At 42.3% G+C, this 18,460-nt stretch overlaps 1 protein-coding gene across 1 annotated transcript; it reads left to right on the top strand.

Annotated features, from left to right (window-relative positions):
* Nucleotides 1-13,312: 13,312 nt before the first annotated feature.
* SMCO1 (single-pass membrane protein with coiled-coil domains 1) lies at nucleotides 13,313-18,088 on the top strand. Its single transcript, XM_012642486.1, has 3 exons — nucleotides 13,313-13,471; nucleotides 16,687-16,836; nucleotides 17,273-18,088. Exons 1-3 carry the CDS (start codon nucleotides 13,422-13,424, stop codon nucleotides 17,715-17,717), a joined length of 645 nt encoding a protein of 214 aa, XP_012497940.1. The 5' UTR covers nucleotides 13,313-13,421; the 3' UTR covers nucleotides 17,718-18,088.
* The last annotated feature ends 372 nt before the right edge of the window (nucleotides 18,089-18,460 follow it).

Genomic DNA, 18,460 nt, shown 5'->3' with positions numbered 1-18,460 from the left:
ACAGCAACCTCAAACTCCTGGGCTCAAGCAATCCTTCTGCCTCAGCCTCCCGAATAGCTGGGACTACAAGCATGTGCCACCATGCCCAGCTAATTTTTTTCTATACATTTTTAGTTGTTCGATTAATTTCTTTCTATTTTTAGTAGAGACGGGGTCTCGCTCTTGCTCAGGCTGGTTTCGAACTCCTGAGCTCAAACAATCCGCCCACCTCGGATTGTTAGGAGTGCTAGGATTACAGGCGTGAGCCACCGCGCCCGGACTGGAACCTTAACTTTAATACAACACTATTATTTAATGCACAGTCTGTATTCATATTTTGCCCCAGTAAAATATTCAAAATCAAATTTTGAAAATATTCAGAAGTGCCCCAGTAATGTCCTCTATAGTAGTTTGATCATTTGCTTGAGGAATCTGCTGGTTTTTCCACTATAAAGTTGCCATTTTGGCCTTTGTAAAATTAAAAAGTAACTTATAGGGAGATACTTTAAAACTATATTAATATCTTGTTTCCCAAAAAATTTTGACTCTCTAGTTTTAACATCTCTTGCATCTCTTGATCATTCTTATCTCCAGGATGCACTTTGAAAAATATATTCCTGAAACAGATTTCTGCCACTTTCTCTAAATTTTAGGGTAGCATCATAAAGATAGCTTGTGCTCTTTGGAAATATTATGTACAATTTTGTCCTTTGCATTTAGGCCTGTTAAAGAGCCCAAGCCGTCTTTTAGTTAGGTTCTTTTCCTGCCAAGATGTAACATCTGAGCCAGCCATTGGGGGTGGCTGTGGGGGATGGTTATCACGAGAAAACATGAAGCCTGAAAACCAGCTTGGCCTTGGTGAGAGCCATCAGGCCATCAGGAACCCCGAAAAGCAGCCTTAGAGCCCATTCTCTCCACCCTCTCTCAGCCTGCTTGGTCCACCCTATTCCAACTTCTCTGATCCCTGCTCTCTGTTCAGTGTTCTATTCTTTTCTGTTTATGTGCCTTGCTATCCACCTCCTAGCTACTGCTTCCCCATGGTGAGATCCCTAAAGAATTCATCTGTACCTTCTCTCTGTGTGCCCTGTAGCTCCAATTTGCACAACTAATTACCTCATTCTCTCCCTGTCTCCGCACCAGGATCACACATATGGCACTGGCAGCATGTAAGGATTGACACGCCCCCCCCCCCCCCCCACCTTGGTCAGGTATTTCCCCGAGATTCCGTCAGTTTGCTGGTGGTGGAGGCGGCGGTGAGGTGGTGGGATTCTCCCAGGGGCTGCCCCTCCAGGGGGTTGTGGGTGTGGTGGACACAGCATGGACCTGGAAGTTGTTAGCACATCAGCCTTATTTCCTGAACTACAGTCGGGACGCATGATCTATCAGTTCTGTGCTCCTCTCAGATGTGAGAAGTCATCTGGAAGCTCTAGTTTGAATGTCAAAATTTTGGAATTTTCAGGATTTTTTAAGTTTATGTGAATATGCATTTTTAACTTAACAAGTGTTTACTGAGCACCTTTCTGAGAAGAATGTTTGAAAAAGGTGTGATAAAAATTCCTGGAAATTTTGGGACAAAAGGGTTACCATAATTTTGCCTTCCCCTTTAGAAACTCCATTTATTTCATTTCCTCATTTTTGAATTTTGAAAATTTTGAAATTTACAGAAAAGATAGAAGAAAGTACAATGCTAGATTTACCAGTTGGTGATATTTTGCTTTCACTGTCTCCATTGAGCCATTTGAAGGTAGGTTACATAAATTATAGACATCATGAAACTTCACCCCTGAATACTGCAGCATGCATTTCCCCAAAACAAGGGCACTTTCCTGTACAACCACAGCATCATTATCATAGCTAAGAAAATTATCAATAGCCTGATCATATCACCTGTACATCTGAAAACACATCATTTAGTACATATTTAAATTTCCCCAATTGTCTAAAATTTTTCCTTTAGAGATTTTTAAAAATCCCAGATCCACTCGAGGTTCATGCATTGCACCTGGTTATTATGCTTCTTAGTTACTTGTGACCTAAACCAGGTACCACCACACCCACCCCCAGCCTTTCTTTGTTTTAGAAGACTTTGACCCTTGAAGAGTCCAAGCCAGCTGTCTTGCAGGACATCTTACAGCCTGGGTCTGTCAGATTGTTTCCTCATGACTGGACTCGGGGCAAACATTTTGGCAAGGGGTCCACCGGGATGGTGCTCTGTGATTCCCAACGCACCACACTCAGAGAGTCAAAATATCAGGAGATCTCACCATGGGGGATGCTAAGTTTGAACATTTGGTGAAGGTTGAGGTCACCTTAATTTTGTGTTAAGAATCAGAGAGACCAAAGCAGCTTGCCTGAGGCCCTCAAATGCTTCCCGGTGGAAGGAACTGTGCAAAGTGGTCACAGACTGGGGGTTCTGTTCTGTGTCATCTGTTCTCTGTGCCCGTCATCAGCTGCCCTTCCCCTTCTCCCAGATCCCATATGGGATTGGCCCTTCACTTGTGCACGAAGGCAACTCCCTTCCTGTGGAGCCCTCCATTGGCCGCCCAGTGCCCTGTGTGTCACGGGCTCTCCATCACACGTTCCCACGCACTCCCCTGCACGCTCTGCCTCGGCAGATTCCTTCCCCTGTCTAGAAATATGTGTTTCTAGCACAGAATGCCTGTGATACCCACTTTCGCCACCAGACCTCATTCTTTAAAGCTTTTTCAGCTTCTGTGATTATTTTGAGGAGGAAATTCTCAATCACATGGTAATATATGTGTAACACTTGCTAACAGCTCCTTTGGCAAAGAGGTTACAGTCCCAGCTCTGGCAGCAGCTACTCTGGTAGTAGCAGTGGGGGTGTGGGAGCTGGGGCGTGGGGAGGGGTCTAGAGCAGCCCTAGAAAGAAGAGGCAACCGCTCTGGCCTGAATATTTCTAATATCCAGGGTGCCTCAAATATTAGAAATCCAGGATCCTTCCCTTAAAACAAAACAACAGCAAAGCTTAGATCTGAGTTACTCCTTAGTATTCTCAGACATTTTGGGTATGAGGAGACCTGTTCATGCTCAAAAATACCTACAGTTTGGCCCTTACTTGATGGTAGTTGTGCTTTACTATCAGCTGATTAAAACATTAAATAACAACAAAAAGCTACTTGGAATTAATAACCCTTAACCAGGCCACAAGTGGTGGCTCATACCTGTCGTCCCAGCACTTTGGTAGGCTGAGGCAGGAGAATCACTTGAGCCCAGGAGTTGGAGACTACAGTGACTTATGATGATGCAACTGTACTCCAGCCTGGGTGGTAGAGTGAGAAGTCACCTGTATAAAAAAGAAAAAATACCCTGAAAAAAAGAAGTCATTTCATTAATGTTAGGGTGGGAACTTGTAGCATGGGATGAGAAAGAATTCTTGACACAAAGATTAGAACAGTTTTAAAGAAAGAAAGTTTATTTTACTTCCCAAAGGAAGGGAAGGGAAGAGAAAGAAAGAGAAAGGAAAGAAAAGAAAGAAAGAAAGAAAGAAAGAAAGAAAGGAAGGAAGGAAGGAAGGAAGGAAGGAAGGAAGGAAGGAAGGAAGGAAGGAAGGAAGGAAGGAAGGAAGGAAGGAAGGAAGGAAGGAAGGAAGGAAGGAAGGAAGGAAGGGGAAAGGAAAAGAAAAGGAAAAAGAAAAGAAAGAAGTGCCTGGAGGAGAGGATAAAGGGTTTGCGCTGCAGCAGATAGCAGAAGGCAGCAGTGAAGCAGCTTCATCTGTCTGTCCCTTTTTTGTTTTCTCTTCTCTGTAAGGCTGGCTTATCAGGGTCCTTGAAATGTGCTCTGGCGAGAACTGGAAGAGGGGAGCTTGCACCACTGCTGTCTGTTGAGAACTCTTCAAGGCTATTAAAACAAACTCTCAAAGAAGACAAGTTAAGCCACAGGTGGTTGGTTAATCAAACAAAGGGGCAGTTGTGCTGTGATCTTTCTCTTCAAAGGGGCAATTATATGTTCTGAATTTATTCCTCTTTTTTCCTTCTGACAGTTTATATTTCTCTGTTAGATAGTTTATTATTCACGCCTGTAATCCTAGCACTCTGGGAGGCCGAGGCGGGAGGATTGCTTGAGGTCAGGAGTTCAAGACCAACCTGAGCAAGAGCGAGACCCTGTATCTACTATAAATAGAAAGAAATTAGCCAAACAACTAAAAATAGAAAAAATTAGCCGGGCACGGTGGTGCATGCCTGTAGTCCCAGCTACCTGGGAGGCTGAGGCAGGAGGATCGCTTGAGCCCAGGAGTTTGAGGTTTCTGTGAGCTACGCTGATGCCACAGCACTCTAGCCCAGTCAAGAGAGTGAGACTCTGTCTCAAAAAAAAAAAAAAGATAGTTTATTAGCAAGGCCATCCTCTCAGTTGATACAGGAAAATCTACATATATTTGAATAAAAAGGAGTATACATATATATGTGTTTAAGTGTCAGTGGGCCTGACAAAAATAGGACACCTTTCTCTTGAATATTGGCTCTTGCTATGTTGCCCAGGCTGGAGTGCAGTAGCTATTCACAGGCATAATTATAGCTCACTACAGCCTCACTCCTGGGCTCAGGGAATCCTCCCACCTCAGCCTCCCAAGTAACTGGGCCTACAGGTGCCCACAATTATACCCAGCTTGTTCTGAACTATTGTGATTTTATTGAAGATAGGGACATGGATACTTCAGGACTTCAAGAAACAGAGACCAATTGGAAGATTTCACACACCCTTTATTTCCTGTCCACTGCAAAAGCAAGCAGTATCCATCTGTCCCCGACACTGAAGCCACTGCTTGGCCTGCATGTGGCCATGTTCATCTGTCCAAGCAATCCTGTGCCTCAATCTCGAGATTATTTAAAACAGAGGACACGTAATGCAGTAAATTGGCAATACATGATAGAAGAGGCTGAGACACCAAACAAGAAAGAGACAGTCAATGCACACTGTCTGGGTGATGGGCACACTTAATGTGACTCAAACTGTACAAAAGGAATCTATGTAACCAAAACGTTTGTATCCCCATAATACTCTGAAATTTAAAAAAAAGTGGCACCCTTAATAAGCCTAAGTGCTAGGAGTAACTAAATAAAGGGAGGCAAGGAACTATTCCTGCATGACATAAGATGTATAGAATGCAAAGAATTCCAGCAATAATAATAATCAAAGCATTAGTGAAAGTAGAGGGGGTAAAAAATGAAATAAATGTATGGGTTACACATCTAGTAGGGAACAAAAGGTAGGTATCCTACCTTTTTGCACAAATCAGCAATGATGGTAAAGATTCTTACAATGCTGAAAATGATGATAATCAGGAGGGCATATCATGTAAATTCTATTAAAAGGTAAAATAAATTATTAATACTTACCTAGGATTTCTCTTAAAGAGATACTTAAGGTCTGATAGGGGCTCACTTGTCCACTCCTGAGAGCCCAACGGTTTTCCTGCTGAGCCAGGAGTCAGGCAGGGCTGGCTTCACTCGACTATGATGAATCCAGGGCTTGGCTCCCACAAGTTAGAGGAGTTGGTCACCAGCAAGACTCCATAAGGCTCCTTCCACTGGGACCTTAGTTGGTCATCAGGACGTTGATTTCTCCAGGTCTTAAGCAGTACCCAGCGTCTCGGCTGGATGCAATGTAGTGGAATGTCCACCAGGAGCTGCACCCTGCTAGAAGCAAACTTATGAGTAGCAGTTAGAGTCAGACCTATGGATTGTATATGTCTAATGGTACCTAATTCTTTAACAAGTAAGCTGTTGGTCTCAGAGTTTAGAGCCAGAGCACAGGAAGGGTTTCCCATACAGAATTTCTAAAGGGCTCAATCTGAGCCGGCTCCTAGGGGCCACTCTAACTCTAAGTAGGGCAACAGGCATTGTCTTATCCCAGGTCAGATTAATTTCTTTGCAGATTTTAGATAAGATTTTCTTTATATTATGATACATCTTTTCAGTTTTTCCAGTGGACTGTGGTCTCCAGGCTGTATGGAGATTCCAAGTTACACTGAGGGCTTGGGAAACATCCTGCATGATCTGGGCCACACAGCACCATTGTCACTCTGGATGGAAGCAGGTACTCCAAACAGAGGAATCGTTTCTTTTATAATATGAAGACCTTAATGGCTTCAGAAGCTCTTTCTGTCTGGCAAGGAAAGGCCTTGACCCAGCCCAAGAAGGTACCCATGAAAACGAGTAGATATTTGAAATTTCCTGCTACCCTTGGCATCATAGTGAAATCAATTTGCCGGTCCTCTGTTGGCCCTTCACCCCTGGCATGAACAGCCATGCTAAGGGGAAAGGGCTAGTTTTAGGGTCGTTTTGAGCACACAACAGACATTTTTCTCTAACTTTCTAAAGGGTTCTTTTCATATGTGGACCAATGATATATTTCTGCATCCGTCGCAGGGTGGCATCCCAGCCATAATGTATGGAGTCACGAATATGCTTAACAATGTCATTCATAAGATATTTGGGTGCCAGAACCATTCCTGTCTCATTGTACGTCCACCCATCCTGAGTCCTGTAGTCGGAGTTGTTAGGGCGGAAATTCACTAGGCGCTCACAAGGTGGGTGGAGAAAGATAAGAAGCCCAACGTGCCAGAGGGGGCGTTGGGCAGCTTCTCCACAGTCTGGCAGTTCTCACAGAAAAACCAAAGCTTTGCCGGTTTGGGGGGAAAAGGCGTCTTGGCTCTACGTTGCTCAGGGGGAAGAATTTTAAAGACGATGAACAAACACAACGCCCCCGCGCCGATTTTTCAAGCACTTCCCCTCCGCTCTGGTCTGGGCAAGTGGGAGGATCGCCGGAAAAGTCTCCGGAGTATCCCGGCGGCTGTGGCGAGTCCCTGCCCCCTCGCCCTCTAGGCGACAGACGCGTTAGGGAATAAAACGCAGGGGAGGCGCAAGGACACAAGAGGGCGCCACAACCAAGCAAATGATTAATGGCACACACATTCAGACGCAGACAAGAAGATCAGACATAAACAAATGGGACTGAAAAATAGACTTCCAAAACAAAGTTCCAAACCAAAAGTTCTCAAGAGTATTCCTCCAAACAGGCCCCTATTCTTCGTCGAAATGGGGGAAGCTTCCTCAAGACAAGACTTTTCCTCTTTTCGTTAAGAGGAAAGGTGACCAAGATCCACAAAGGGCCCCATAGCCTCCAAAAGAGGCTAACGAATCAGGAGAAGGGAGGGGAAAGGTGCTGGATGTGCATAGGACACTCACCAGAAGCGTTTTTTCAGTCCCAAGAACTGTTTCTCCACCTCAAGCCAAGTTTCTGAGCATGGGTCAACAACGTCCTGCCAACAGAGTCGGCACCAGAGGCGACCCACTGTCCACAAAGGACTGTGTGGCCGTGAGGGCACACCCCTAAGTCCCCGCTGGTGAGAGGCTGCTGAACCACGGACAAGTGCCCAAAAGGGCAATGCCTGACAAGTCCAACCGGGTCCCTTGCCCACCACCCAGCAAAGGCCAATATGCTGAGACAGGAGGTGTTGTGGCGGAGAAAGTTTTATTTCACAGGGCGCCAGTCAAGGAGATGGGAGTTACTTCTTAAATCCATCTCCCTGAAAATTTGGGGGCTAAGGTTTTTAAAGGTGGTTTGATGCACAAAGGGCTAAGGAATTGGGCCTGCCAACAGGCTGGGGATGAACTCACAGGATTGGGAGCAGAAATCATCTTCTCAGGGGTCTCAAGGCTTGTTGAATCTGTTCTCAGCCCCATCCATGGGTCCGGTTGATGTCAGTGGGTCCCCCACCGCCCCCATGCAAAGTCTGAAGAATATCTCAAAGATCAGTCTGATCAAAAAAAAAAAAAAAAAAGAAGAGGAAGAAGAAAAAAAAAATTTTTTAAAATCCAGTCACTGGATACTGTCAAAAAAAAAAAAAGATCAGTCTGAGGCTTTACAATAGCAATGCTATCTATAGAAGTAGTGGGGGAAGTCACAAATCTTGCACCTCTCAGGAAGGATACGTGCCATCAAGCAGTAAGCAGTTATAGCAGTAAGGAAGTTAGGGAACAATGGCTAGTTAACTTCTAACTATACGTATACTTTTATAGAAATCAGACTTTTGTCCGGGAGTGGTGGCTCATGCCTGTAATCAATCCAAGCACTCTGGGACGCTGAGGCAGGAAGATTACTTGAGGCCAGGAGTTTGAGACCATCCTGAGCAAGAATGTGACCCTGTCTCTACAAAAAATAGAAAAAATTAGCTGGGTATGGTGGCATGTACCCATGGTCCCAGCTACTTGGAAGGCTGAGGCAGGAGTATCTCTGGAGCCCAAGAATTTGAGGTTGCAGTGAGCCATGATGCCTCTGCACTCTAGCTGGGGCAACAGAGCAAGACGCTCTCTCAAAAAAACAAAACAAAACAAAAAAACAGACTTATATTACTATTTCTACCATATGGCTTTACATTATTTTAATATTGGCAGTTTCAGTACTTTCCATTCATTTTGCTATGAATGTAAAATTGTTCTTAAAAAATAAAATTTATTAATTAAAAAGAAAAGTTTGGAAAGCAGTATGATAGGAGATGACAAGGGTCCAGATGATAAGCCTGGCAGAAGACATCAAGAAATTGCAAAAGACCATGCAGACAAGAGGCCAAGTACCAGAGAGGTGGTCAAGGGATAGTCGGCAGCTTTGTTTACATCTACACAGATAAGAGGCGGGCAGTGAGAGCAGGGAGAGGGGAAGAAGTAGTGATCTGGACAGGCAGGCAGCGTCCTAGAAGAAACAGCACTGATGAGTGGAATTGACAGGTTCTGATCCTGGAAAAGACCTATTAGCTCTTTGTCCTGTTCTAAACTTTCTCCCAGGGGCTAGGGGATGATCCCACAATGGCTTATTCTTTTGTTTTGTTTTGTTTTCAATTTAAGACTTAGATGGCACTTCTGAGAAAGACCACAGTGGCTTATTCTGAGTGAGCTGGAAACAGATACTAGGTCACATCAGAGGCTCCACCATTCTTTTCTTCTTTCTCTGTTTCATTTGTCAAGGTTCTGGCCACAGAACTACCCATAAGAAAAGTACTCTTAGATCCAGAGAAACAAAGCCTTCAGAAGAAACCCCAGCAAAGAACCTAATATGTAAAGTCTCCCTCAGTGAACTGTTAGCTCCTTAAAGACTGAAGCCCCAACTATAAAAGGCTTAATCAATAAGGCAAAATTATTGTTCCTCACAGTGAGAACTCCAGCAATAGAACAGTTCCATGGGAGCTTAATTCAGTGATAGGTTCCTTGTATCTTTCTGCTCTGTCGTGCTGGGTTGTTCTCTAAGGCTGGTTTTCCTCATGGTCCTAGCGGCTGCAGTTCCAGGCTTCACATGAAGATTCAACAATATTGACAGATGAAGAGAGACCATTTTCTCCCATGTGTCTCTTTTTTTTTTTTTTTTTTTTTTTTTTTGAGACAGAGTCTTGCTCTGTCACCCAGGCTAGAGTGCCATGGCATCAGCCTAGCTCACAGCAACCTCAAACTCCTGGGCTCAAGTGATTCTCCTGCCTCAGCTTCCCAAGTAGCTAGGACTACAGGCACACACCACCACGCCCAGCTAATTTTTTTCTATTTTTAGTACAGATGGGTTCTTGCTCTTGCTCAGGCTGGGCTCGAACTCCTGAACTCAAGCAATCCTCCTGCCTCAGCCTCCCAGAGTGCTAGGATTACAGGTGTGAGCCACCGCACCCAATCCATGTGTCTCTTTTTATCATCAGAAAAACTTTTCTCCCAGTCACAAAAGGACGAATATTGTACTATTCCACTTATATGAGGACCTATAGTCAAATTTATGGAGACAGAAAGTAGAATGGTAGTTGCAGTGGCTGGGGGGGGTGGAGAATGTGGAGTTGGTGTTCAATAGGTACAGTGTTTCAGTGGGGAAAGATAAAACTGTTCTGGAGATTGACGGTGGTGATCGTTGCACAACAATGTGAACATACTCAATGCCACAAACTGTAGCATTATGATGGTAAATTTGTTACGTATATTTTACCACAATTTAAAAAATCTTTTCTCTACACAAAAAGTGCAATGTGCACCATCCAAGGGATGGGCACGCTTGAAACTCGGACTTGGGGGGGAGTGGGGAGGCAAGGGGAACATACATAACCTAAACATCTGTACCTCCATAATATGCTGAAGTAAAATATATATATATATTAAAAAAAAAAAATCTTTTCTCAGATGCCCCGCAGTAGACCTCCTCTCACATTTTATGGGCCAGAATTCTGCCACCTGTCCATTCCTAAACCAATGATAATGGCAATGATAATCAAATTGCTATGATTGCTTTAGTCTAAGATTCACCCCCCCACACATACTAGGGAGGGGTCCAACCTCCTCTGATACACATGGCTGCCCAATACTTGAACAAAATTTGGATTCTGTTAATGAGAAAAAAAATAGTGGAGGCGGGGGGGGTGATCAGGGAGGATGACCATTGGGTAGGCCACAAATAGCCTGGCAAGGTTTTTCCCACTGAGGCAAGGAAGGATTTAATTCCCTCCAGACACCCAAACTTTTCTGAAGATTCATGTGAGACTTACTGGCTCCAACCCCCAGGAGTTGTAACTCCTTGGGGGAGTTGTAATGTCTCTTAGATCTGTCACTTTATCTTTCCATTCCTAGGACCAATATTATAATCTAGGCCCTCATCACCTCACATCTAAACTTGATAGTAATTAGCTGGGCTTGGTGGCACGCTCCTGGAGTCCCAGCTACTCAGGAGGCTGAGGCAGGAGGATCACTTGAGCCCAGGAGATTGAGGTTGCTGAGAGCTGGGCTGATGCCACAGCACTCTAGTGTAGGTGACAGAGCGAGACTCTGTCTCTAAAGAAAGAAAGAAAGAAATAATAAACTTGATAGTAGTCTCCTGAACAGTTTCTCTGCCTCTGGTTTTAGTCTCACTTGGATCCATCCTGAACATCTGTAAAGGAAAGAGCAAACTTTTTTTCTCTCTACTAACGCTCAACACAGAATGCTTCAGTGACCAGATCGTGGTTGGGGAGAGGTTCCCCACAAACCAAGTGATTCTCTAGCAGACACCAACTGGGTGTCCTATAATTCAATTCAATTCTTATACTGTCTACCTGGAGTCAGATCCCACAGGTTAAGGGCTTAATCCCACAAAGTTGCCCTTATTCAAAGAAAAACTTTAGGTACATTAAATTTAACAGAGTTTAATTGACCAAAGAATGATTTGTGGATCAGGCATCCCTCACAACCAGAACAGAGAACTCTGGCCTGCAATGAGGTCAGACTCTGTTTATGAACAGAAAACAGGAGAAAGGTAGAGACAGCTTGATTGGTTACAGCTCAGTGTTTGCCATTTGAACATGGTTTGATCAACATGGTTTGATCAATTAGCCACGTGGGATTGAAGCTTGGCTGCTGTGATTAGCCGAGACTCAGCTATTTGTTGCAAAAGTATACTCCAGACTAGGCTTTCAGTTAGTTTACGTGTTAAGTTAGGTTGCAGTTCCTTAAGTAAGGATTCAAGTACAGAGGCTCCTCAGGCCAAATTCAGTTCAACTTAACACCCTCACTTTAGAAGCCAATCACAAGTAGTAGGTTGTCGCCTATACATGCTTCTCACCTACCAGCTATAAATCAAGAGTTCCCACTACCCTCTCCTTGGATTGGATTAATTTACTAGGACAGCTCACAGAATTCAGGGAAACACTTCCATTTACTGGTTTATTATAAAGGATAGTATAAAGGATACAAATGAACAGCCTGGTTTAGGGATGCAAAGAGCAAGGTATGGGGGGGTGGAGCTTCTATGCCCTCTCTGGGGCACCCCCTGCCAGGACCTCCATACTTTCATCTACTGAGAAGCTCAGGAAATTTCATTATCCAAGACTTTTTATGGAACTTAATCTCCAATGCCCTCACTGCCCTGACTTCCTTACCCCCTACCCCTCCCCCCCTCCCGGCTTCCAGGAGGTCAGTGGGTGGGGCTATAATACCTTTGTCTTTCTGGTGACCAGCTGCATCCAGAGGCTATCTAGGCGCCCCACCCTAAATCACCTTATTAGTATAAACTGAGATGTGATCTAAAGGGATCATTATGAATAATAAAAGATACTTCTATAATTTTCAAGAGTTTAGGAGCTTTGTGACAGGAACAGGGACAAAGACCAAATATATTTCATACTATACCACAACATCACCGCTAGATTAATTTTACAGAACCAATAGCTCACATATGTCCAAACTCCTTACCAGGATATCTAGAAGCAGTCCCTCTGCTGCAATCCTTGTTTACTGTCTCCATACTGTATGTCCTCCTCACCTGAAGACAAGGATTTTACCTTACTCATCACAGTTTTCCTAGTGCCTAGAATAGTGTGGTTCATTCAATCATAGGTTTTACCCATTCAATTCATATTTACGCTGTTCAGTGCCCATCTCTATTGATATGGGGGAAATTAAAAAACAAAAGAAAAAAAAGGCAAAAAAATTTATGGTGTTCAGTAAATATTGAATAAATGAATAAATTATTTAATAAATGAACAAATACATGACCTGGCTCTTACCAGTTTAAATGTTGCTGTTGTTCTTTTTTTCACATGAATCTTTTGCTCAGAACATATCCACTCTTTGTTCCCCGAAAACATCATTTACTTTGCCATCTTTGTGATTTTGCCCACACATTTCTCCAGTTTGTAATATTCTTCACATATTCTCTGATAATCAAAGACCTATATTTTCCTTTAATGTCAAGCCAAGTCCCACCTTCAGTGTGAGCACTTCCTTAAGGACCCAAGGTTTCAAAGACCTACTCTCTCATCTGTCATGATTTTTATGGTGTGTACCTACTTAGTACATGGTATTTTATATACTTTTTCTTTTTAAGTATATGTTCTATCTTCCCAATTAGATTTTCAGTTCCATGAAAACAGGAATCCTGTTTTATGTCTGTTTTTATATTCAATTTATAATCTAATGCTAGAAACTGTCAATAAATATTTAGGAGTTCCTAATGATGGTCAGATTTTTAGCTTTGATACTGTCATCATCATAAAAGATCTGGGGCACTCTATAAACCTACTTTAGGTTGTAATTGAATAATGAAGCTATTAAAATATGAGAGTAAAATTTCCATCAAATTTAATCCCAGTATATGTATACATTTGTATATCTGTACATACATTTATCAGAATATAATTATATATGGTTGTTGATCTATGTTGATGTACTATGGCTCAATTTTCAAAGGCAAATGTTATAGTGTATTCCAGGACACCTGTGTTCACACGATCAGTTCCTTGAAACTATATTTGGATGTACAAGCTATTAAAAGCTTCTTGTACTGAGTGACCTTTCGGGCAGAATTTAGATCCCATGCTCAGGCTACTGCTGCCTGTTGCTGAGTGGAAGACAGCAGAAAACCCTGGATTCAAACATCTCTTGGGTTTTTGTTTTGCTTTGTTTTGTTTTCTTTCATTTTGCCTTAAGAAGATGAACAATGAAACCACAACCCTGACGTCCTTGAAGGAGGCAATGAAAAGGTTGCTAAGGGATACAGGGAGGGAGCAAGCAGGGGTCTGCCATTCTGGGAAGAGGGTATGATAAGAAGAAGGAAGAATAGCCATAAGCAAAGAACTACAGACATGCTAATTAGAATTCTATCTCTGTTAAAGTGGTTTAAGTCTTCCAGATCCAAAAAATATGTAAATTAATAATAAAGAAAAATCTGCCTCCAGGTACTGTAACTCCAATCAACTTATGCATGTGCTAAATGCTGGGTTTACAAAAATAAGTAAAATGTGGTTTTTGCCCTTGAGGAGGTCACAGCCTGTAAGAATGACAGAAGTATTCAAAAATACTTAAAATGTAATGCAATTAACCTTATAATGGTGATGTTCCTAAAGGGATATGGGAACCTGAAGGGAAGATCTATAAATTTTGCCTTTGACACTAGGAAAAGGAACCTCTCATAGAGGGACATTCAAGCTGGATCTTAAGTGCAAGTAGGAGTTTATGAGGAAGAAAAATATGGGAAAGAATTCTAGGCTGAGCAAATAGTACATATGAGCCATGTGTAAGCTCAAAGTGGCCTACTGTATTGAGTGAGCAGCTAGATACCTCACATAACTGCTGACTAGGATGTGTGAGAGGACTGGCAGAAGATGCGGGCAAAGGGACAAGGGCTTTATGATTCCTGCTGAAGAAATACGATGTGGCTCTGAAGAGATCACTGGGCAAGTCAGGCTGGCGTAAAAGGTTTATGAGCAGTTGAGTTACCTGATCAGAATTGTCTTTTAGAAGAATGTGTCTGGAGGATGGATTGGAGACTGAAAGCAAGAGTCCAGTTTGGCTGCTGTAATCCTAGGTCCCAGTGAATGATTATGTGAAACTCATTTAGTGTGGATGAGGAGAAGGGGATGGATTAGAGAGACGTTAATGGGAAGAAGGAAAAAAAGTTGAGAATTATTCTGAGATTTCTAGTTCAAGCAACTGGATAGATGGTGAGGTATTTAACTGAGCTAGGAAATTGTAAAAAACAGACTGTGCTCAGATTTGCATGTTGTTTCAGATTTATCTGGAACGGTCTGGAAATGTCCTTTGGTGAAAGGATTCCAAAGAACTGCTGCAATTGTAAATTTTTATACTGATTGACAAGCTAGAGTTCAGGCTAGAAATGACCTATAAGCAATATAGTCTTCAAGGTCTAAAAGTTAATACAAATAGTATGCCAGACGACATGGTTTTGACTTGTAGACAGAGATTGCTGGTATATTAGGTCATGCAGATTAATACTCCTATGAAATGCACATTTCATACTGAGTCTTGTCTATGTGTAAATAAATCCAAAGCAGTCAGAAAATTCCCCCATAGTGATTTCTAAAGATGGGTGGGGGGTAGTGGTGGGTTCAGTTTAGGACCCAGATGGAGATGTTCAAAACAGTTGAAAATATAGATCTAGAGCTTAGGATGATAGTAGTACCTGAAGCTAAATAAGCCTTGGGAGAAACTGAAGACCAAGAAGAAAAAATGGTCAAAAATAGAGCCCTGGACAACCACAAAGGTATTCAAGTCATTGGGGTCATAGAAGCTTGGGGAAGTGGTATGTGTGTTTGTGCATCACTTCCTTCATGGAAGACAGTGTCGGTGGCTCAAGTAAGTTACGTTGCTGCAGTTCTTTCTGGTTAATTAGACATAACTATGGTGCCACAGTACCCTGTGATGATCATGGCTGTTTAGAGCTACTCAAATCCCCATTTTGGGTTACACAGCTCAGCACCTCATTCGAATCACAGATGTCAATCATATGAGAAACATTTTATTACTTCTGTGTAAGGCCTTTGCTAGGTAGTGGGGGACAAGCATAAACATATCTTAGAAATGGTCTCTGAGCTCCTCCCACTTACAATTTAGTTTATGAAAAGCTAACTCTAAAAATAAAGCAGGGAGTGGGAGTGATGGGTGGTGGTAGCTCCTGTGAGAGAGAGGTCCGAAGGCAAGGACATCTCCAGGTACAGAGGAGATTCAAGAAGGCAGTGGAATTTGGGCTGATCCTTGAAGAAAGGATAGGATCTGGACAATTAGAATAGGGTAGAAAAAAGTCACCTTAGTATATACTGGTCCCAGCACCAGCTTACTTTATGACATTAGATCTCAATCTTTTTGAGACTCAATTTAAAGAAATTGAGTAAAATAGTAAATAGTAAAAATAACTGTAAAATATTAAAAATAACTGTTTTACTTCTTATGGTTGTGAGAATCAAAGTAGTGCCCACATAAAATATTCTTTAAAGTATAAAGTATAACACAAGACATGGCAGATAATTCAAGTAATTAGATGATTCAAAACCCTGGCAATATAAGGAATGAAAGAACAAGGATGATGGCGAAAGGGAATGGCGAATGAGAACATCTGTTCATAATTTTAAATTTAAATAGTTGCCCAGGCTGGGTGTGGTGGCTCACGCCTGTAATCTTAGTACTTTGGGAGGCTAAGGCAGGAGGATCACTTGAAGAGAGGAGCTGGACACCAACCTGGGCAACATAGTAAGACCCTGTCTCTGTCTCTACAGAAAATAAAAATATTATCCAGGTGTGGTAAAGCACGCCTGTAGACCCTACCACTCAGGAGGCAGGAGGATCGTTTGAGCTCAGGAGTTCAAGGCTGTAGTGAGCTGGGATTGTGCCACTGCTCTCCAGCCTTGGAGACAGAGCAAGACCCTGTTCCTAAAAAATAAATAAATAATTACCCAAATTTGGAGGTGGTTCTAAATCAGCAGTCCCCAACCTTTTTGGCACCAGGGACTGGTTTCATGGTAGACAATTTTTTCACGGACCAGGATGGGGGAGGGGGTTTCGGGATGATTCAAAAGCATTGGATTTATTGTGCAGTCAAACCTCTCTGCTAATCATAATCTGTATTTGCAGCTGTTCCCCAGATCCCTTGCATGCACAGTTTACAGTAGGTTTTGAGCTCCTATGAGAATCTAATGTTGCCGCTGATCTGAAAGGAGGCGAACCTTATTAGGTGATTCAAGTGATGGGGAGCAGCTAGCTGTAAATACAGACGAAGCTTCGCCACCTGCTGCTCCTGCACCTCCTGCTGTGTGGCCTAACAGGCCACCAGTACCAGTCTGTGGTACTTGGGGTCCCGAGCTTGGGGACCACAGTTCTAAATAATGGGTTGAGCCTTAGCTTAAAGCAAAACCTTAGTTTTGTCCCCTGACCTAAACTAACACTTGATTGTTTTATCCTATAGAGTAGACCACAAACTGCAAGCTTTAGAAGCACAGTTTAAAGAACTGGACTTCACTAAGGATAATCTGACACAGAAATTTGAACATCATAGTAAGACTTTGGCAAGCCAAGCAGCCCAAGATGAGATGTGGACAGCAGTTCTGGCACTCAAGTGAGTATTGATTGAGAAATCAGTGGAATTTTGTGGCTTTATGACAGCTTCCAGTGGTCATTCCAAAATCGAATTTCTTAATATGGCTCCAACAATAGATTGTGAAGAAATTACATTTTCTTGGGTTCATTTATTCAAAAAAGATTAATTTGAGCAGACATTGTGGTGCATATCTCATCACAGTCTCTTGCTTGCCAAAGTCTCACTACCACAGAGATGGATAATATAACTCCCTTGCCATTGAGGAACTTACAGTGTGGGTGGCCTGAGAACTCAGCTATTCACTTTAGTGCAGAACCTAATTCAAAACTAAGTATTTTCTAAATCACAACAACTGGTTCTCCTAGTGGGTTCGTATTGAGTTATCCTAATAGAATTCATTTTGTTTGTTCATAAAGTATTCAACAGCTTAAGAAGCTCTCCATATTTTTCATAGGTTCACTTCAATGGAATTGAATATTCTATACAGCTACGTCATTGAAGTACTTATCTGCTTGCACACTCGTGTGCTTGAGAAGCTGCCAGACTTGGTAACAGGTCTTCCCACCTTAGCCTCTGTCCTTAGACGAAAAGTCAAGAACAAGCGCATTAGAGTTGTGTGGGAGTCTGTCCTGGAGGAGTGTGGGCTGCAAGAAGGAGATGTCACAGCACTTTGTACCTTCTTTATTGCACATGGTAACAAGGCAGAACACTATGCTGCTAAAGTGAGACAGATGTACATCAGGGATGTCACGTTCATGATTACTAACATGGTAAAGAACCAGGCTCTACAGGATGGCTTGCTGAGGGCTGTTCAGATCATTGAGAAGGGGAGAGCAGTGAGGACTCCTAAAGAGCAAAAGTCAACCCCGAAAGAGTTGATACCATCAGTCAAAAACTAACCTGTCACCCTATGACCCAGTGATGCCACTTCTAGTAATTTATCTTGCAAATGGTAAAAAAATGCATAATTTATTTATTATAGGCTTATTTTTATAACAAAAAGTGAGACAAATTGATATTAATGGATATTTTCTGTATAGCCATATAAAAGAATGAAGCTCTCTGTGTAATGATATGAAGTTATCATGAAGATGTTTGTTGTTTTTAAATATTTCCAATATATATTGTTAAGTGGAAAAAGGGGCAAAAACCAAATATGTATATAATGCATATTAGTTTATATATCCATAAACTTCTTCAGCAGAGATACATAAGAAAGTGATAATATTAGTTGTCTTAGGAAAGAAAAGAGGCTAGGAGTCAAAAAAAAAGTCTTTTCACTGTTAATCCATTTTGTACATTTTGAATTTTGAACCACGTGAATGTATTATCTATTAAAAGACAAATAAATAATAAAGATACCTAACATGTATAATGAAATGCTTATAAATTGTATGTTGATGTGTATTTGCCCTCTAGTACCGTACCATAATTATTTATACTGAAAAGGGAATTCTCACACACTGACCACTTATTTATAACATTTACCGGACATCATATGCCATGTGCTAGGTGCTGTGAATAACAAAAACACTAAAAAACGTAAACCCCGGCTGTGTGTGGTGGCTCACGCCTGTAATCCTAGCACTCTGGGAAGCGGAGGCGGGTGGATCGTTTGAGCTCAGGAGTTCGAGACCAGCCT

This window comes from Propithecus coquereli, unplaced genomic scaffold, assembly GCF_000956105.1.
Source record: "Propithecus coquereli isolate 6110/MARCELLA unplaced genomic scaffold, Pcoq_1.0 Scaffold10, whole genome shotgun sequence".
NCBI classification, from domain to species: Eukaryota; Metazoa; Chordata; class Mammalia; order Primates; family Indriidae; genus Propithecus; species Propithecus coquereli.
This window is presented reverse-complemented; position numbering and strand designations above follow the sequence as displayed.